Below are 22,633 nucleotides of genomic sequence, written 5' to 3' on the forward strand. Positions count from 1 at the left end.
ATTCTTTGCTTGGAAAGTGTACCATTGACCCACCTTCAGGTGGCTGCTCACAGTGCGGCGTGTTTGGAGCCCTGCCAGCGGAATGGGCTTTTAAGTCCTGCGTGAACGTGTGGTTAGTGACACCAGCGTGAGGCTAATGACAGCATTTATGGAGAAAGAGCGAGCGAAAGAACATTGCGTTTAAGAGTGGACATGCTATTTTAAATGAGATTGGCGTCGCGTCATAGATGGTTAACCCTTAACTTTACCATACTTTAGCTTAGCTTAGCTTAGCTCAGAAATGTTGAGTGTGTGTCCTTTGAACTGTTCTTCTGGAGCTACTGGCACATTTTACACAATTTATTTTACATCTTTTCTAGGTCATTATGTGGTGGGTAATGAACCATTGCACCCATTTTTGTAAAACAAAAAAAAATTAGTTAAGGGGTTCATGTAGGACTATTGCACTTATACCACAGTTTCATTATTATTCACTGTTTTTTGAAATATTTTGAGTTAAAGAGAAAAAAAAAAAAAAATATATATATATATATATATATATATATATATATATATATATATATATATATATATATATATGATCTGTTTGTTTATAAGCACTCTGCGAGTTAAAATAGTTCCATTGCTGCTCTGTTTGTAGCTGCGCTGTTTGGTTTCAAAGCGCTGCATCGTTGTTAGGTTATCTATATGTGTGCTTTACCGACTGATAATTACATTACATTACATTACATTGCATTTGGCAGACGCTTTTGTCCAAAGCGACTTATTCACAATAGTGAAGTACAAAAGTAATAGAAGTTAAAGGTAAAAGACATCTTTAGATAGAGCCTAAAGGAGGTCAAAGGGAAATAATGGGATAGAAGAGGAAAGGAGGGGAAGAAGGAAAATGAGGTTAGAAGTAGTTAGTTTGGTGTTAGAGGTGTTAGGAGAGTAAGTGCTCTTTGAAGAGCTCTGTCTTCAGGAGTTGATTAAAGATAGTGAGAGATTCTCCTGATCTGGTAGTGGAAGGTAGTTAGTTAGAGGTGTTAGGAGAGTAAGTGCTCTTTGAAGAGCTCTGTCTTCAGGAGTTTATTAAAGATAGTGAGAGATTCTCCTGATCTGGTAGTGGAGGGTAGTTTGTTCCACCATTGGGGAACTCTGTATGAGAACAGTCTGGATTGCTTTGTGTGAATGTTAGTTTGGTAAAGTGAGGCGACGTTCACTAGAGGAGGGCAGCGGCCGGGAGGTAGCGTAAGCCTTCAGGAGTGATCAGTGCAGGTAGGAAGATCAGCCAGACGTGCTGCTGCATTCTGGATCATCTGGAGTGGTTTTACTACACAGGCCAGTTGGCCAGTTAGTAGGGCATTGCAGTAGTCAAGGCATGAGATGACCACTGCTTGTATTAGGAGTTGGGTGGCCCCAGGATCGAGCAACTGAGGCCACATGGTGCGTGAAGGAGAGCTGGTCATCAACCATAACACCCAGGTTACTATAGCAACCTTTGTCGGGGAGAGAGAGAGAGAGAGAGAGAGAGAGAGAGAGAGAGAGAGAGTCGATGGTTATAGCAAAGTTGTGTTGAAAAGATGGTTTCGCTGGTATAACCAGAAGTTCAGTCTTTGAGAGATTTAGCTGGAGGTGATGCTCCATCATCCATGAGGATATGTCTGAGAGACACTGTGATATCCGTGATCCGTAATGGCACTTTAGAAAGCCTCTCAGCCAATCACATTGCAGGGTTGGAACTAACTTTGGTATAATATTTGGTATACACTGGAATGACACAAGTTATCAGACAAAAACTAGTGTTTAGTGTGCCACAAAAGATAAAACACCATTTACTGCCAGTGAGGTACCACACATGTGGAGACTGGGGTTCAATTCCTGCGCTGTGTGACTATGCTGTGCTACACTAATAAGTAGGAGTCATTTGGCAAGACTTTGTCTCACCTCCACATTGTGCCTCCTGCACTAAAAGTTGGTGTGGTTTCTGCCAGAGTTTTTATTTTATTATTATTAACTAAAAGAAAGCTGAGATTAACCATTTTGAATGTTTATACTGTTTTCCATTTTTGGGGGGGTTTTGTCTTGTTTTCTTGTTTTTAATTAGGGCAAAGGCATTACTAGATTAATTATTGGTAACACTTTACTAATAAACAACTCTTTAAAGCATCATATAAAGCATTTATTCTGTGTTTAATCATTTTTTATATCTTCACTTGTTTTTCTATTAGAAAAAAATAATCCTTAAAAAAATAAACTCTTGTTTAAATTTAGTTTATTTTTTTTCCTTGGATGGTTAACACCACTGTTATGGGACAGATGAGCCACACAGCAAGGCCAAGCCGTGTGTTATTGCCATGTTCTCTGTGCCCTGAGATGTGTGTTCTTTGCATGGTAGTTGGATAGATAGCTGAAGCTAGATAGCTGATAGCATTTCCAACACTGTTGTCTCTATAGGTTTATATCAGTTGTCATTAAAAGCTGTATTAATGTACTGTATGTGTCTTATAGCATTATGGCTGCCCTACACACCTATAAACACTGGTTGCTGCCACATGAAATACTTATTTATAATATGCAAATAATTCTTATCTTGAATACTTTGAATGACCATGATTAAATTAAAAACAGACGTGTTACGCCATTAATATTTCTCTTACTAGATCTAATCACTCACAATGCAGCCACTTTTTTATGACCTTTACTATAGTAGCAGTATAGTTTACGTTTTCTTTTCAGTCAAACTTATACTTATTTAGTATTTTATTTCTAAAAAAAAGTTTAAAATATCCAAAAAAATTGTTCCACTTCATGATTGTGTCCCACTTTGCAATTTCAATTTCATATTTCAAATATGCAATTTCATATCTTTATGTTTGAAGGGGGCCGAATACTTTTGCAAGGCACTCTATATCAGAGTAACACTAAAGGGCAAAATGGTGCCCATTACTTTTGGTATTCAAGAAAATGGCAGTTTGTGACACAATAAAATAAAATTAACAAATAGTCTTTATCACCTCAGTAAAAAATGGTTCAATTTTCAGAGCCTCGTGTTTAATGTGAAGTTTTAAGCGATGGCTAATGCATATATGACTTGATACAGACAGTGACTCACTATGCAATGAATAGCTGATACATGGTGCTGTATACTGTTTAGTCATACCTCACTAATTAATGTTACAGATGCTCAGTGAGCTCAGTTTCCTGTAAGCGTCAGTGTTGTAAGCTGCTTTCTATCACTCACTGCTGTGCTGGAAGTGTAAAGGCCATAATTGCAGCTGTTGAGAAAAAGCACTTACTTTGCTGTCTTTACTGCCAAAGCCACAAAAAAGAAGAATAAAATGGATAAAAAGGTCATTAATGGAACACGGAAGTTTGTATACACTCATGGCAAATGCGGACTTTCACAAATTTGTCCATTAGTCCATTACTAACTTCCAGTGTCCTTTATTACTGGGGCAGAAAGAGAGAAAGAGTATAATAAAACACCACTAATACAAAAAAAATCATGTTGTTATGTAAAAATGTCAATGTTTCCAGTTACTTTGAAAATATTCAATCAAAGGAAATCTGTTTTGCCTTTTTTAAGATTCCAGCTTTTAAAATATACCCCCTCTATCATATATTTAATATAACACACCAAAACATCAAATCAGAACACTAACACTAAAATAAAAAATTAAAAAGTGAGAGATTCTCCTGATCTGGTAGTAGAAGGTAGTTAGTTAGAGGTGTTAGGAGAGTAAGTGCTCTTTGAAGAGCTCTGTCTTCAGGAGTTTATTAAAGATAGCGAGAGATTCTCCTGATCTGGTAGTGGAAGGTAGTTTGTTCCACCATTGGGGAACTCTGTATGAGAACAGTCTGGATTGCTTTGTGTGAATGTTAGTTTGGTAAAGTGAGGCGACGTTCACTAGAGGAGGGCAGCGGAAAGGAAAGCAAAGGAAATCTGTTTTGCCTTTTTTAAGATTCCAGCTTTTAAAATATACCCACTCTATCATATATTTAATATAACACACCAAAACATCAAATCAGAACACTAACACTAAAATAAAAAATTAAAAGTGATAAAGTGTATGCTGTTAAAAAAATTAACAACTGCATTCATCAAACGCTCTGAAACTAGTATGTCAACCCTTAGCTGTTAAGCATGGTGGTGGTAGCAGCATGCCCTTATGCTGTTTTTCAGCTATAAGAAAAAACAATCCAATTACACAAAGTAAATGGAATAATAAGTCAAAGATGGTCTAGCTTGAACACAACTGGATGATTCAACAGAATCTCAATGACTCTAAACATTATGATAAGTTATGTTTTAACTGGGGGAGGGGCAAACACTTTTTCACACAGGGATTTTCACACTTCGTTTTGTGTTTACTTGCGTTATCTTTGACTAATATTTAAATTTGTTTCTATGATCTGAAGCATCTAAGAGTGACAAACATGCAAAAAATAAGAAATCATGAAGAGGGCAAACACTTTTTCACACCACTGTACATCTTCTTTGAGCTTGTATGTGTAAATATAACCTTGTTACATTGTATTGTGTCCGCATCATTATCATAATGTGAGTATGCGCAATAGTACACTACAGGATTTTTTATGCAGTTTGATGAAAGGCAGATTATATCTACCCAATGTCATTTATTTTACTACAGTCTTGAAAACACTGAGTGAATTATTAATATCATGACACCCTGAATCATTGCCTTTTAGAGAAAACCTCATTACTTTTTTATATTGCTGTATATATATATATATATATATATATATATATATATATATATATATATATATATATATATATATATATATATATATATATATATGTGTGTGTGTGTGTGTATCCTGCAAAAATAATATGTCTCATGCAGCCCTTTTTAATTTTAGAAACACACACTTCTAAAACTTCCTGCACTAAATCTTTCTTAATAAACAAAAAACATGCTGACATGCATCTCCAAAAGAGATGTAATCAAGATGTAGATGGATTATCCAAGCAATCAAATCAAATCACTGCTTGATTTTTTGCACCAGGAGTGGCATAAAGTTATCCAAAAGCAGTGTGTAAGACTGGTGGAGGAGAACATGCCAAGATGCAATGAAAACTGTGATTAAAAACCAGTTATTTTTTTTAATATAAACTTGTTTCCTTTCCATTATTTGAAGCCTGAAAGCTCTGCATCTTTTTTGTTATTGTAGCCATTTATCATTTTCTGCAAATAAATGCTCTAAATGACAAAATTTAATTTGGAATTTGGGAGAAATGTTGTCTGTAGTTTATAGAATAAAACAACAATGTTCATTTTACTCAAACATAAACCTATAAATAGCAAAATCAGAGAAACTGATTCAGAAACTGAAGTTGTCTCTTTTTTTTTTACCAGAGCTGCACATAATCTTCTAACTATGAGTGTATGTTTAAAACTGGCATATCTGGCCCCATTGCTTGTGTGGTATCTTTAAAAATATGAACAGCATTTTCCCTGTCATGCATATCATTGCTGTCCAATGAAAATATGTATTTCCAAAACAGCAACATTAAAGGAAATAGAAAATACATTTTTTTAAAGTTTATTTCAGGAAATTTTGGAGAACATGTATAGGTCCATTCATTAACACATTTTGAGACAGTTTAAGTGAGCTATTAAACTTTTTTTTTTTACTGGACAGCAACAATATGCATTCGATTTTTTTTTTTCAATGCAAAACTTGCAGATCTTTTTTTTTTTTTGAGATCTTTGCAAGAATTGGTGGAGATATCATAAAAGGTGCTTATGATAACATATTACTGCTAGCATTTCAGCTATGTGCTGTATGGCTGGTGTTTGTGTGGATTGTCCTCTGCCCTTTTAAAGCAGGCATGAGTTTACAGTAGGGCTTTAAAGGATGAGATACTGATAGACGGCCAGATGGACACAAATTTCGAGCACATGCTGCAAGAAGAGCAGTGTTTCAACTGTTAGTTCCACTCTTTCACAGTGTGAGAGGACACAGTGGTATTTATGCTGCGATTGACCGCAGTTGGTACTCACAGTCTGTGCTATTGTTTCACAGAGACTGTTTTTTATTTATTTATTTATTTATTTATTTATTTATATTTTATTTTAAAGCAGAGGAGAATTACGTCCTGTAGAATGTTCTGGTTCTGGGAATTATTTAACACAGGTATCGTATTAGCGCCCTCAGTAAATGGAGCATCCAGTCCAGATCCGTTGTTAATGAATATACAGTATATGGTTTGTCCAGTAGCCTTAATTTACATGAGCTAGAATGGTAGTTGAGTGATGTGTTGAAGCTGTGAAGCTGTAAATATTTTTTGTTTAATATATCAGTTTCTTATAAATTAAGACCCAAAATAAGACTAAGCTCAGTGACCGTTTTCATTGGTTATTCATCATTGACACTGCATTTTAGTCTAATTTAGAGTGTCTGGCCACTATCTCTGCTGTCTAATTACCTTCATACGAGGTATACCAGTGCCCTAATGGTTGAAAAAGCAATAGTTAAAGTGATCTCTAAAGTGGCAAAAAGAGAGTTATTGTGCTCAATTTGCTGCATTTCCTTTGGGGAAAAAGTATTATAGGACTTCATAATGTCAGTGTTTATTACTAGAAGGGCAGGAGGGAACCCATTGGCAGGCTTTACGATACAATTATCAACATTTCTTGATCTAGAGGCATGTCTCCTTCGTTTATTTCAGGTTGGGGCACCATAGCAGACACCCAATCACTTTTCTCCCACAGGAAGGGCAGCCAGTAAAGAACTTGTTCATGGTCTTATATTTGTCACTACAGAGGGCACTTTAGAGCTTGGAGGCACTAGGACAGGGGCAGTTGCCACCCCTGCACCTCTTGAATCTGACAGTGGCCACTCCAGATGCCTATTAAGAGCTGTATAGTATGGAAGCCCATTCTCGCCACCAAAAAAAAAATAAAAAATAATCCAGCACATTTTTTTATTATCATTAAGTAAACTGCTATCTCAATATTTTGAGATAGTAAGTCATTATATTGAGATAGTAAGTCGTTATATTGAGATACTATCTCATAATTTTGAGATACTATGTCATTATTTTAAGATCCATTCTCAATATTTTGATATACTATCTCAATATTTTGAGATACTAAGTCATTATTTTAAGATACATTCTCAATATTTTGAGATACTAAGTCATTATTTTGAGATACTATCTTAATATTTTGAGATACTAAGTCATTATTTTGAGATACTAGGTCATTATTTTGAGATAGTATCTCAATATGTTGAGATACTATCTCAATATTTTGAGGTACAAAGTCATTATTTTGAGATACTATTTCAATATTTTGAGATACTATCTCATTATGGTGAAATATTTAGTCATTATTTTGAGATGCTAAGTCATTATTTTGAGATACTATTTCAATATTTTGAGATACTATCTCATTATGGTGAAATATTTAGTCATTATTTTGAGATGCTATCTCATTATTTTGAGATACTATCTCAATATTTTGAGATACTATCTCAATATTTTGAGGTACTAAGTCATTATTTTGAGATACTAAGTCATTATTTTGAGATACTAAGTCATTATTTTGAGATACTATCTCATTATGGTGAAATATTTAGTCATTATTTTGAGATGCTATCTCATTATTTTGAGATACTAGGTCATTATTTTGAGATACTATCTCAATATTTTGAGATAGTATCTCAATATTTTGAGGTACTAAGTCATTTTGAGGTACTATTTCAATATTTTGAGATACTATCTCATTATGGTGAGATGTTTAGTCATTATTTTGAGATGCTATCTCAATATTTTGAGATACTTAGTCATTATTTTGAGAGACTATCTCAATATTTTGAGATAGCAAGTGTGTTTGTTTTTTGGCTTTTTGTTCCAGTGAAGCTACCACACTATAATATTGAGATAGTATTTCCAAATATTGAGATAGTATCTCAAAATAATGACTTAGTATCTCAAAATATTGAGATAGTATCTCAAAATATTGAGAAAGTATCTCAAAAGAATGACTTAGTATCTCAAAATATTGAGATAGTATCTCAAAATAATGACTTAGTATCTCAAAATATTGAGATAGCAGTTTTTTTTTTTAGGTGGCGGAAATGGGCTTCCATAGTATAGGGTTCTACTGCAGGTAAAAAAAAAATGTATCATACGTGGTGCATTCATATTGGTTTAAGAGCCTCATATTAAGGGCTTCATGTTTTTTAGTAGACTGGAAGAACTTACTCTGGTTAGACAGTTCCAGAACTCATATATTGTCCTTTCTCTGAACTGCTGCAGTCAGTTTAGAATCATAATCACTTATTTAAAACACTCCCTGTGACCTTAATTATTATTATTCTTTTTTTAATGTCATCTTTAGTGAACAATAAAACCGTATGGCTATGTGTAGCACACCATGATGTAGAGCATGCGCAACCCCTCTGGCCTGGACTGCAGGATCGTGTTGATCACTCTTCTTTTGGTGCATTTGTGTGTGTCTGTAAGTGAGGTAAACTTTCTCAGAGAGACGGAAGCCAGTTAAAAAGAGGGTAATTTCCCAGTGTAATTTGATGCAGTCCAGTGCGTGCGGTGTATCAGTGTGGCTGTGCTCATTTGAGGCGGCCAATTAAATAAAGCAATTGGCTGTTGAAAGACATTTCGTGAGGGACCACGCGTTTCTGCTTGTCAGTTGTTGTCATGACTGTGTGTGTGTGTGTGTGTGTGTGTGTGTGTGTGTGTGTGTGTGTGTGTGTGTATGCGCTCAGATCTCTTTAAATAGTACATGGTGTGTGGATTGTGTGAGGGTGTATGTGTGCGTGTGTGTGTGTGTGTGTGTGTTTGCGTAAATATTGTCGCAGTGCCTTGGCCCACTGTGTGATGCAGTGGAGCTTGTGTATGTGTGTGTGTGTGTGTGTGTGTAAGTGTTTGGGAGTGTGTGTGTGTGTGTGTGTGCATGTGTGTGGGAGGAGTAGGAGGGGGATGCTGGCTGCCTTTGTGTTTGTTTATAAGTGTGTATGGGAGAGAGAGCGTACATATGTGTGCATGCTTGTGTGTGTGTGTGTGTGTGTGTGTGTGTGTGTGTGTGTGTGTGTGTGTGTGTGTGTGTGTGTGTGTGCGTGTGTGTGTGACTCAAAAGTCTGGCTCACTAGATGCTTCATGGCTCGGACGGTTCTGTTCAAGGGGACAAAAAAACTTCAATTTTAAGGGATTTTAATTAGGAATGAATTAGGAGCTCCCCCTTGTGGCTAAAGATGTTACTGCATTTTACACACTAATATCAATGTTATAATAATAACACATTATAGCAACTTTTGCTTTTGACACAGTCAACCACAGGTTACAGGGACTACCACTTTCTTTGTAAAGTAAGTTTTAGGTCTTATCTTGAAAACTGACATTTTCATTGGCAATTGTTTTTCCTCCTTTGTAAATGTGACCTGTGGTGTTCCTCAAGGTTCAATATTAGGGCACAGTGTCAGTTTTCATTGTTATTCTAATGATATGCAGCTGTACCTTTCAGTTAGATCTTATGGCAAAGGCCTCTTTTAAAAAAAAAAATCTTTAGTGCATTAAGAGGTGAGTGGCTGTCAATTTATAACAAACTTTCAACTAAATAAGAAATGACCTTGATCTTTTGTGGGTCAAATATCACCATAAACCACACATTACCAGGCTCCAATCAAAATCTTGGCCCAATTTTGGCCAAAATGCTGAAATTGAGACATTTGTTCAAGTTATCTAAGAGTAGTTGTTGTTTTTGTTGTTCCTAATCTCATATATCTAACAGTGTTTTCAGAATTCTGGACTTTTGTCCTCTTGGGTCAAGCCTTCTGTGTGTATTCTTCGCATTGTCTTTGACTCAGACCTCAGATTTGATAAATAAACTAAAATTCATATTAATTTTGTCATATTTCCACAATTGCACAATGCTATTCTTGATACACATTTCCCTCAGCTTGTAAAAGTTACATAAAGTTACATGCAGGCTAAAGCGCAGCCACTATGATCAGAAAGTCACTGGTTCGAATCCAGGTCATGTAGCTTGCCATCAGCTGCCGGAGCCCTTAGATAGCACAAGTGGCCTTGCTCTCTCTGGATGGATAGATAGATGGAGCTCTTTCCCCTCATCCCTCCTTGGATGATGTCGATCAGCACAAGGCGTCTGTGAGCCGATGTATCAGAACCAAGTCGCTGCGCTTTCCTCAGAGTGTGCTGTGATGCTACTCGGTAATGCTGCATCAGCAGCAGTTCAAAAAGAGGCGGTGGCTGAGTTTACATGTGTCAGAGGAGGCATGTGCTAGTCTTCATCCTCCTTGTATTGGAACAATTGGCCTAGCTAAATTAGGAGAAAATGTGAAGAAAATTAAAGTTTTGGAGATTTTTTACTCAAGTGCTGTACATAGACGATACAACACAAATAAGGTGAACACCAGTAAGGTGATACTTGGCAACCAAAATTAATCTACTAAAGATGTCAAAAAGCATTTTCTATGTTTGGCCGAATTGTTTTGGTTGCCAAATATTCATCTTATTGGTGTATTTGTGGTTTATCTTCCATGTACAGCACATTGTACATCCACTGCATGTACAGCACCTTTAGAACCTCACTGCAAGTTGCTTAATAAATGCATTATGAATAAATCTTACTAACATACTCACTCTCTACAGTACTTGCATACTTGCATGTGGCACTTTCTGTAATGCTCTGTATTATTTTATTCATGAGTGACATCTGGCACAGCCCACCCATCTCCTTTTTCTAGTACTGCATACTGTTTCTTCGTAGTCTGTTTGGCCCAGAGCCCTCGGTGCTGGCGTGTGGAGCGTGGCGCGTGGAGTATAGAGAGTGGAGTGCATCTGTTCCTGTTTACCCCTGTTGTGTCCGAGTGTGTTCCGAGGGTGATCGGGTGTCTGAACGAGGCTCGTAACTCAAGCTCAGAGGTAGAGCTGTTGGGTGGGAGCGCTGACCCCGACACGGTGAGGCCTTACAGCCTTATTTTGGAGATGTTCAGCATGACTGGAGGAAAGCAGAAGCTTATGTAAAGTGAACCGCACCGTCACAAGAAGTTCTGTGGTGAGCGGGAGCAAGGTGATGAAGTGGACAGCCTGCGTTAGTTATTGGGTGATGGTGAAGACACATACACGTGGCAGGGAGTCCTGCTGCTGCAGCGACCTACAAAAGAAATACAACACTAGAACTGTGTAATATAATATACAGATGCATCTAAACAAATGTAGTTTATCATTAAAATGTACAGGAATTTGTTTTAGTAAGTTTCAGTACAGTGGATCAACACCAGCAGGTGACATGGCTTCTCAAACTATCACTGATTGTGAAAACTTCAAATTAGAGCTCAAAAGATCCAAGTCAGTGCATCGTCTACCAGGACATTTTTGCTCACAGAGAAATCGAGATGGGGATTTCATTTTCCAGCAGGACTCGGCAAACTGCCCACTTTCCCAAAGTGTGGCCCTATAATTTGTCTTCCTTAGTCTTCTCAATATAAAATTTATCTATCTATCTATCTATCTATCTATCTATCTATCTATCTATCTATCTATCTATCTATCTATCTATCTATCTATCTATCTATCTATCTATCTATCTAGCCTTCTGTAAAAAATCTTGCTAGACCTCAGATTTGACAAATAATTAGTACTTCCCTTCATTCATCTTTTCACAATTGCACAATGCTACTCTTGATATACATTTACCTCAGCAGTTCTAGTAAAACTTGCACAAAAAATCTCAACTAACATTACAATCCTAGCCCTGTACAGCTGATATTTTTCATCTTAAAAAGAGGAAGCACATGGCACTGAGTGGCCCAGCAGTTGAAAGTGCAGCCACTATGATCAGAAGATCGCTAGTTCAAATCCAGGTTATGTAGCTTGCCATCAGCTGCCGGAGCCTTGAGAAAGCACAAATGGCCTTGCTCTCTCTGGGTGCATAGATGGCACTCTCTCTTTCCCCTTATCTATCTATCTATCTATCTATCTATCTATCTATCTATCTATCTATCTATCTATCTATCTATCTATCTATCTCACCACCCTATATCACCACCCTCATCCACTAATATGTTGCTGACAATAGCTTCTATTATGTATTCCTAGGACACATCCACATAACCTTTTGGAATTTACCATCCATCTGACATCCACTATTAGGCCTCGCTCAGACCCGACACCTGATAATTCACATTGCCTTGCCATGCTGGCCATTGTTCAGCCTCACTCGCAAGATAGCACCACACACATTAATATACAGGTGTGGGCATTCTCAAGCCATCCCCTGAGGAAGTAGTTCAATATATATTTACATACCCATGACTTTTATCTGTCTATCTGTCTATCTGAAAAGCATTAATGCTACATGCCCTATTGTTCTTATACTTAACGTGGCTTGATTTGTGGAGACCCTGTACTACTCATAATCTCTTTAGAACTGTGTAATAGGATTACCTAATTAATAGCTGTTAAGTAAATGATGTCATTCATATCATGCAGAGGAGGTTCCCTCAACTTGCGTAGTTGGAACCTTGGAACTGGCACTGCTGCCTTTTTTTTTATGTTTTAATAAAGTAGTGACATTTTGGAACTTTGTGTCCTGCTGTTCTCACTGCATCTGACTGATCTAAAGTGTTTAAAGATAATTTTAAAGATAAAAATAACACAAACAGTTTGCTGCGTTCTTACCTCACAACATGAAGTTACAGAGTTATGTTGCTACTTGAGACATTACGTTACCATTTAATAATGTTTATTACTGTCACAATTGTGATCATTATTTGAAAGAAAAAACAGAGTTAGTACTAAAATATTTTCAGCATTATTCATACACCAGTTAGAAATACAGGGGTTGTACAATAAAACTAAAACACCTGTCATTTTAGTGTGGGAGGTTTCATGGCTAAATTGGAGCAGCCTGGTGGCAAAACTTCATTAATTACACATTGCACCAGTAGGAGCAGTAACAGTGTGAAGGTTCAATTAGCAGGGTAAGAGCACAGTTTTCCTCAAAATATTGCAATGCACACAGCATTATGAGTGACATACCAGAGTTCATAAAAGGACAAATTGTTGGTGCACGTCTTGCTGGAGCATCTGTGACCAGGACAGCAAGTTTTTGTGATGTATCAAGAGTCACGGTATCCAGGGTAATGTCAGCATACCACCAAGAGGGACGAACCACATCCAACAGGATTAACTGTGGATGCAAGAGGATGCTGTCTGAAAGGGATGTTCGGGTGCTAACCCAGATTGTATCAAAAAAACATAAAACCATGGCAGCCCAATCACGGCAGAATTCAATGTGCACCTCAACTCTCCTGTTTCCATCAGAACTGTCCGTCGGGACAATAAATTATTGTGGTCTTAAACCAGGTGTTTCAGTTTCATTGTCCAAACCCTGTATGTCCATCTATCTGGCATCCACTATCAGGCCTCACTCAAACTCAAATAATTAATGTCTGGTTGCTATGAGCACTTCACATATCACCTTACAAGATAGCACCTCACAACTTAGATGCATTCCTTTTTTTTCCTTCTCTTCTTCTTACAGGTATCACCACAGTCCTCACCATGACCACCCTGAGCATCAGTGCCCGTCACTCTCTTCCCAAGGTCTCCTACGCCACAGCCATGGACTGGTTCATCGCTGTGTGCTTCGCCTTCGTCTTCTCCGCCCTGATCGAGTTTGCAGCCGTGAACTACTTCACCAACGCCCAGGCAGAAAGAGCAAAAAAGAAGCAGGCCAAGAGCGCAGCAGCTGCAGCCGCCGCAACCGGCAAGAGCTCCACGCCGTCCGGCAAGAGCAAAGACACCGAGGAGGTTCTGCAGGTGGGTGGATAGTAACCAGGACCCTGTTTACACCTGATCACTTTACCTATTTTGAGTATCAGGATTAAATCCGTATAGAGCCAACTCACATAGAAATATACAGTATAACAGAAGTCCATTTACAAATGGATGCAAATCCATTTCACAACTTAGTGTAAATGCTTGTGGTTAAAACCTAATTAGAATAAAATACAGATACCATGTGAAAACCCAACCCTGAGTCCAAATATCTCAGAGTGTTTCTAGCAATAACTCTAGAAAGCATAGACAGTGCTTCGTTGAGTGCCTCTGCTGGCTAGTTGCAGTAAGATGTGCAGCTCCACCCATCCCCATATGTTTTAATGACAAAAAAAGCCCTGCTACACTTTCTGTCTTTCCATCTCCAATCTCTAATTCCAACAGTTAAATTAAGGTTATTTATAACCTTTAGCTGGAATAGACCATCTGCATTACATGAAATACCTGAATTGTCTTTTTATTTCATTCTAACTTTTTTACTTTCTTTCTCTAACACGTTTATTACATCCACTTAAAGGTGTAATTAGAGTATAAACCTTATATTTGTATTAATTGTTTAATTTATTTATTTACTTTGTTATTTTATTTCTTCCTTTCTTTCTTTCTATCTTTCTTTTCCTCTTTTTTGCCTTTCTGCAAAAGTTTTGACTACTTGTTTCCGCATTAATTTTTGCTGTAGGTACAACATACAAAAAAGGTCTTTGCATCAAGGGTTGCTCAACCTAATCTTGAAGTGTCATATCTTTAACAGGTGGCCATCTTCAATGCAATAATTCTGGCATATTGCCCTGTAATCAGAAGATTAGAACATGTTGGAGTATTTGTATCTGCTGCACTTTAAATTTACAAATGAATTAGCTGATAGCAAATGTACACATTCACTTGAAGTAACATCGAGGTGAAGTAGAGAATATTTAAGAGACATATTTTAGGCTACACTATGTACAAAAGTATTGGGACACCACCATGTTCATTTGTTTTAAACATGAATTGTTTCTTCTAAACTTGTGTCGAACACACAAAAGGTCTTTGCAGCATATGAACAACAAAGTCATTAATAATCCAGTAATTAATTACATAGATTCATGAACAAAAATGTACATGTCATGTAAAGTACATAACCACATCATTATATACATCAAACCATGTCAAGTTTGTAAGGCACACATAATCTTTGTATTTCCAAAAACTACCTTAATGGGAGCAAACATAGGAGTAAAAGTCAGCAGGTCATTTTGAAGCGGTCTTATTGGTCCATTTATCTGGATAACCAGAAAAATGGAAATATGCATGATAAGATTATTTAATTTTAGCATGAAAGGAATGTCGTAAAACAACCCAACATCTTATGCAGCAGGTACCTGCAGGTAAACACACACCTGCCATGCTGCCAAGAAGTAGCATATCAGCAGCAGACGAGGCAGCAGCAGCAGCAGTCGCGTGTTTTACTTCATGCATGCCAAACGTAATCCAGTGCCAGAGCTTACCAACATTATCCCTTAAATGTGCCTGTCCTGAACGCTCAGCGCTGCTTTACTGCTTTCTCGTAATTTCATCTGCAGTGTGACATCAGGAGGGAATGTGTATGCTTTAGACCTGCTATCAATCCCTGAGCATTTTAGCTGTATGGTTATGGAATATACATAGAAAAAAATCATAATAATAATAAAAAAGGAATTGGATGAAAGGTGGGATTAATGGTGTATTCTCACTGATTAAAAAATGCTATAGGTTGATTGTGTACTGTGGATGTTTGTTACATGGTCATGGACACTGACCACAATCTGTTTAACTTGTCATCAGAGTATTAGCAGAGTGTCATCAGAGTATTATCAGAGTATCATCAGAGTATTATCAGAGTATCATCGGAGTACTGGCAGAGTATTAGCAGAGTACATCATGATCTATCTAGAGAGTGCAGTTCCTGAAAGAACTGTGAGTGTGATTGAAGCTTAGTAGTGTTTCTAGTGTTTCAGTTACAGTTGTTGGTTGCTAAGGTGTTGCTAGGTGGTTTCTAAGGTGTTGCAATACTATAGTTATTTGTTTCTGAGGTGTTCTGTGCTATATTTTTGTTATGGTCATTGCTATGGTTTATGATTTTATAATACTTTGTTGCATGCTCATTTTCTCATCTGCTGTGTGAGAGAGCTCAACATTTTGATAAATAAAATAAAATAATTGAGGAAAGTTTATTAAGATTATTAGAAAAAAAAGGAAATAAAAACATTACTGTGCTAATGTGTGCCCTTGCTTTAAATGACTTCCTGTTTGTTTTTTAGCCTTATTAGACCATGTATTTGCTTATGAGAATAATGCAGTAAATATCATGATAACAGGAGTGAGAAATCCTGTTATTTTAGAAGATGAGTGGATTAAGGCCTCGGCATTAAAGGGGTTAAAGACAGAAGCGCCGTTCTCATTATCAGTGCTATCAGAACTCAGAGTTGTTTATGTGGAGAAAATCCCAGTAAGAAATGATGTGAAGCTGACGGAAGTTTAATGGACTACCACCCGGATGGCGGATTAACGGGTTGCCATGACAACATGCTGAGGGCACATCTGTATAGGTTTTTTTTTTTTTTTTTTTTTTTTTTGCGGAGCTACAGAAAGCAGAAGAGAAATTAATACTGTTTTTTAGAGAGAAAACAAATGAAAGAAAGAAAAAAGAAAGACAGAAAAAGAAAAAGAGAGATGCAACAGAGTTTATAAAGCTATAACATATAGTGCTTTCCACCAACTCCTTTACTCTCGCTCTCCCTCTCTCGCTTTTCTTCAACTCATTTCCTGCCCACCCAGAACGCCAATTAAACACAGTCTGCTGTTGCATTCTGGGAGGATCTGCTGGGAAAACCTAAAGAAAGTGGACCAGCACATACGGGAAAACACACACCATTACACAACCTGTGATCTGATAGTTCTTGGTAGCTGTTCGCCTTCGCTAATTAGTCGTTATAACACCAGTTGGGGAAAAACATGAAGAAAGTGGCCTGCTTAGTGCACACACACATATGCACACACACACACATACAGATACACATATGTTCCACTATTACACAATTCCTCAACAGTTGACGGTACTGTTGAGGCACACACTTGTGTAATAATGCTGTAAATTCCACTGTCAGGCATTTACTGTATGTTGTACAATTACAGTCAAATGCTAAATGCAGTTTTTCCTACATTGTAAATTAATACTGAATTAATCCAGACTATTAAGGAACACATAAAGAATCATGTTGGTTACACAAACCAAAGTACTCTGTGAAGCAATACAAAATGATATGTCATGTAAACTACAGTGCATAACCACACCATTATATACCTCAAATCATGTCAAGTTTGTAAGCCACACAAAATCCTTGCGTTTCCAAAATACCTTAATATACCTTAATGGGAGTAAAGGTGGTTTAAGTTAGCAGGTCATTTTGAAGTGGTCTTATTGGTCCATTCATCTGGATAACCAGCAAACCAGATCAGTAGCAGTCTACCCTAAGAATGCAGTTTTCTACATTGTAAATTAATTCTGAATTACAGTTTTTCCCAAATGTTTAAACGCATTACTAAAACTTGGCTCAGTTTTTCAAAACTTAAAAAATAAACTATAAATTATTAACTGCTTTTTTGAAATTCAACCAATCTCTAGCAAAACAGATTCCTTCCACCAAAACAAACAACCCACACGCAAATCATCAAATAAACACTGACAAGATAAATTCAAAGCACTATTATCAGAAGTATCTGGTTATGTTTATGACTTCATGTTATGACTTCATGAGGCCACTGTACAAATTCAAATGTCAAAGGTCCATGGGAATATGTTGGCTTTCTGTTCTTTATATTTATTTGTGTGTAGGTGTAGGATAGCATAGTGTAGCATTTACAGTACTACATGTAAATGCGACACAAACGTAAACCATTTTAACTGTATGTAGTATGTTGTAAAACTGAAATTTTTACCTACATACAATGAGAAACATGACAAGGAAAATCAGTTCACATATTCATTGCAAAATGCAAAGAAATAGATCACTGTTAATCATCCTTAGGTGACCATGGAGTACTAAATGATGCAATTTGTTTCTAGCGATGTGCAAAGCTGTAATTTAGAATGATATTTGAGTGAGAACATACGGAATTTTGCTTAGAGTTTAGCAGTTTGGAGTCACAATGTTGACACATGACACATTGTGTGTATACAATGTGAAAAACTGTAATCCAGTCTATGAAGGAACACATAAAGAATCATGAACCAAATTACACTGTGAAGCATTTAGTTGCTGTTATCTTGGGTTCTGTTAATTGTGGTGTCTGAGGCTGGTAACTCTGATGAACTTATCTTGTACAACAGAGGTAACTGTTGGTATTTCTTTCCTGGGGTGGTCCTGATGGGTGCCAGTTTCATCATGAAGTTTGATGTTTTTTCAAAGTCCTTGATTTTGTTTCATATTGGTTGACCTTCATTTTTTGTTTAAAGTATTTTTTTCTGTACTTAAGTAGTTAAGTAGTTCTTGCTATAATATGGATTAGAACATTACTCAAATAGGACTATTCACAGTATACCAACTTTACCTCTTTGCAACTTTACAACTGATGCTCTCAAACACATTAGTAGGGCAAGAAATTAAAATAACTAACTCTTGACGAGTTCAGCACAGCTGTTAACTGAAAGCCTGAATTCCAGGTAAATCTACCTCATAAAGCTGACTGAGAAAATCCAGCCAAGATGTGCAAAACTGTCATCTAAACAAGAGATGCTACTTTGAAGAATCTAAAATATAAATATGTATATAATAACACTTTTTTGTTTGGTTGATGCCATACAAGAACAACTTTCAGTTCTATAAAGAAACCTGTTTATGATAGAGACGTGAGTGATTTAAAAAAAAATTAAATATAATTAAATATGGTTTGTATATGGCATTTATGTAACAAACATTCACAATTACATGCTAAAAGTCATGTACTATCTAAACGGATCATCAACTGTTATCCCAGGGGATGTCTCGGGAATGCCCACATTGTGAGGTGTTATCTTGTGTGCATGAAGCTAGCCACTGGCCAGTGTGCTCATGGTAAAATTACGTGAATTATCGAAATTAGGTGTGCAAGGCCTGACAGTGGGATCCAGATTAATTAATCACTGCAGTGGGTGTTAATGATTGTGTCTGGCAGTGTCTGGCTAGAACTGTCCTTGATTGCAAATAGGCAAGCAAATCTAGATTTAGAAATCACATCCACATTTAATGCAGGAGACCCAATAGGTATATCCCACATGTCAGTGCAGCAGCATTCTTTAGCTCTTATGAGACATGGCAAAAGTCATGGGACACTAAACCAGTTCCTTTCCATGCAAGTATTAGTATACAGTACATTTTTTATGATTTCCTTTGATCCATTCATTACAAAGTTTTAAAAAAACAGCTTATATATAAAAGTATTATTGTGGCGTCTGTGTGTGTGTGTGTGTGTGGCTGCTGTGTGCCTGTCTCTGTGTGCCCGCCTCTGTGTGCCTGTCTCTGTGTGCCCGCCTCTGTGTGCCTGTGTGTGAGTGGATGTCAGGTGTGGGGCCTCCCTTTTAGGTGGGGTTATGCAGAGTGGTGGGCACCACTCTGAATCTACCATCCGGTAGATTCCTAGTTGGTTTAGTGACCTTAGGGCTGTTTATGCTGTGTGAGTGGGTGGGTTTTGCTCTCCTAGCCTTATTAAAGGCTATAAGTGAGTGGCAAGCCTGTTAATAAAGAGCTGTTGAGTACTTGCAATGAGTCTCACGAGTCCTCCTTCCTCTTCCACGCCACATTATCTTAAATGACAGTAATCTCTGCTTTTTTGATAGTTGTAAAAAAACACCAGAGAAAAATAGAGATATGAAGAACACTTTAAACTCTATATAGGTTCCATTTCTGAAAAAGCCTCAGCTTGACGCTCTACTACACTCCCCTTGGTTAAGTCCACCAAAAAAAAGGAAATACGACAAGAAATCCACAGAACCATTAGGTTTAAAGTTGAACAGTTTACTTCTTCCAAATTAGGTTTACATTCTTCCAAAGTCCTTCCAAAATTAACCAAAAAGGGGAACTTAACAAAGAAAAAAAAAAGAGAGAGGTCAGAAAACTGTTTGGCTTTAAGGCTCCATCTTCTCCTTCTTGTTCACCAACTGCCTTCTCCCCCTCCCGCTCCTGATTTTCTCTGGAACTCTTAGCCCCTCCCACAGCCCCTTTCTCATGGTAGAGTCCAAATACCCACAGCTAGCAAGGCAACCACTCTGTTCTAAATCTAACTTTCCACAATACATAAATAATCTATATAAATACCTAAAATTCTATATATTAACATATGAACTGTAAATTCTTCAAATAAAAATGAATTTTACATAATAATGAACTTGAAATATGGTATTATATCTAATAAACCAACACCCAGATAAACATTATATACATAAAATAAATTTAGGCTCTTACTCTATTGCTCTATTGATATTTCAGTTTAAATCAGGTTTGAATACATTTTATAAAATTCTATTTTATTTTCTACATTCAGGATGTAAAAAAAAAAAATCCAAGCTGGCCCCACCCCACACACCCTCTGCTCCAAAACATTAATACAAAAACACACACACACTTGTACTCACAAACACACAAACACACTGCAGGAAAGAGTTGTTTCTCTCTCTCTCCCCCCTTCGTTCAGTGTGTGATGTAAGCTTTTCAGTTAGTACAGTTCCATACGCCTCCACCTCACTCCCACTGACAGTACTGTACCGCTCACAAAAAGCTTCTTACTGATGCATTAGCATGAAAGATAGGCCTATGGATATCTCCTCCTGGAGCCGATGCCTCACCAGAGACGCGTGGTTTACTGTAGAACATGTAGCTGTTGAATAAGAGGCAGTCTTTTATTCCCGCGTCTCTTACTTAACGTCTCTTAATCAGACTACAGCGTACCCAGAATTCCCTCATCTCATATACTGCAGTCTTCCACTGATTACACCATAAACATTAAAGTTTTGGTTGTCAGGTAAAGTTTTAATTATAGATTTGCAAAAGTCATTTAATGTACTGCACAATTCTGTGGTTTCTCACTTTATTTTATGTGTTCATATTTGTACACTCACTTGTAGATACTGATCTGAGCATATAGTAACAAGTGTCATCATCATTCACCAACTGTTATATACAGTACATGCTGTTCAAAATATTCTGTAACTGGATTTTGCCTGTTAGAGATAAGGTTAGAGATAAGTTTTGGGTTGAGGGTAAGGTCTAAAATAAAGATTAGGATAAGGTTAGGGTTAGGATAAAGGTCAGGTTATGGGTTAGAGATAAGTTTTGGGTTGAGATTAAGATCGGGAATAGGGCTAAGTTTGTTAAAGTAAGAGTCCGGTTAAGGGCTAGAGATAATTTTGGGGTAATATTCAGGTCAGGATTAGATCTAAGATAAAGATAAGTATAAGGTTAGGGTTAGGATAAAGGTCGGGTTAAGGGTTAGAGATAAGTTTGGGGTTAAGGTTAAGGTCAGGAATAAGGCTAAGGTTGTTAAGGTTATGGTTAGGATAAGGGTTAGAGATAAGTTTTGGGTTAAGGTTAAGGTCAGGAATAAGGCTAAGGTTGTTAAGGTTAGGGTTAGGATAAGGGTTAGAGAAAAGTTTTGGGGTTAAGGTTAAGGTCAGGAATAAGGCTTAGGATATTAGGGTTAGGGTTAGGATAAGGGTTAGTTTAAGGGTTAGAGATACACTTTGGGTTAAGGTAAAGGTCAGGAATAGGGCTAAGGTGAAGATTAGGATATGGTAATGGTTAGTGAAAGTGTTAGTTTAAGGGTTAGATAAATTTTGAGTTAAGATTAAAGTCGGAAACAGAGCTAAGGTTGTAAGGTTAGGTTAGGATAAGGTTTAAAGATGAGCTTTGGGTTAAGTTTAAGGTCAGGAATAGGGCTAAAGTAAAGATAAGGATAAGGGTTAGGTTACGGGTTAGAAGTTTTGGGTTGAGATTAAGATCAGAAATAAAACTAAGGTAAAGAATAGGATCAGGTTAGAATAAGGGTTAGAGGTTTTGGGTTGAGGTTAAGGTCGGGAAAAGGGCTAGGGTTGTTAATATTTGGGTTATCTTCAAAGATGATGTATACAATGCATGAGTGGTCAGGAAGGTCAGGAATAAGGCTATGGTTAGAGTTAGTTTTGGGGCTGAGTTTAACATTCTGATTAGGGATAAAATTGGGTTTTGGTTAAAGGTTAGAATGAGGGTTAGATTAAACATGTAATGCACATAATGGAATACAGTGTGTAAACAGTAAGGGTATGGTTATAAATAAATATTGCACTGAGATCAAGGTAGGGGTTAGGGCCACAGTGAGGTTGGGTATATGTTTTTAATTAAGGTTAGGATTTGATTTTGGTTTCAGGTTAGGATTAGTTTTAGGTTGAGAATTAGGTTATGTACATAATGCACATAATGCATTATATTTCGGGCTGATGTTAATGTTGAGGTTAGGATTACGTTTTGCATTAGGGTTAATGTTAAGGTTAGGTTATGTACATATTGGATTAGATTTAGGCTGAGATAAAGATTAGGGCTAGGATTTGGGCTTAGTTTAAGGTGTGGTGGAAGGTGAGGATTAGGACAATGTGTTGCATTGAGGATTAGGACTTGTATAGTTTGGGTTAGGGGTTAGAGTTTAAGGTTAAGGTCATAGTGAGGGTCAGATTTAGATTTTAAATTCAGATTATGGTTTATAAATTAATAGAAGTTACACTCAGTACTGGGTGAAGTTTGCTTGATGCAACATATCATCTATTTAATGTAATGT

General features: G+C 37.0%; 1 protein-coding gene across 1 annotated transcript in view; it reads left to right on the forward strand.

Annotated features, from left to right (window-relative positions):
• Positions 1-22,633, forward strand: part of gabra4 (gamma-aminobutyric acid type A receptor subunit alpha4) — a 46,545-nt gene that overhangs the window by 18,243 nt on the left and 5,669 nt on the right. Inside the window, exon 8 of the mRNA XM_007247464.4 lies at positions 13,539-13,816. Coding sequence (XP_007247526.3) covers positions 13,539-13,816 — 278 coding nt within the window. The remainder of the gene's footprint in view (positions 1-13,538; positions 13,817-22,633) is intronic.

Source organism: Astyanax mexicanus, chromosome 10, assembly GCF_023375975.1.
Source record: "Astyanax mexicanus isolate ESR-SI-001 chromosome 10, AstMex3_surface, whole genome shotgun sequence".
In the NCBI taxonomy this organism is placed as follows: Eukaryota; Metazoa; Chordata; class Actinopteri; order Characiformes; family Acestrorhamphidae; genus Astyanax; species Astyanax mexicanus.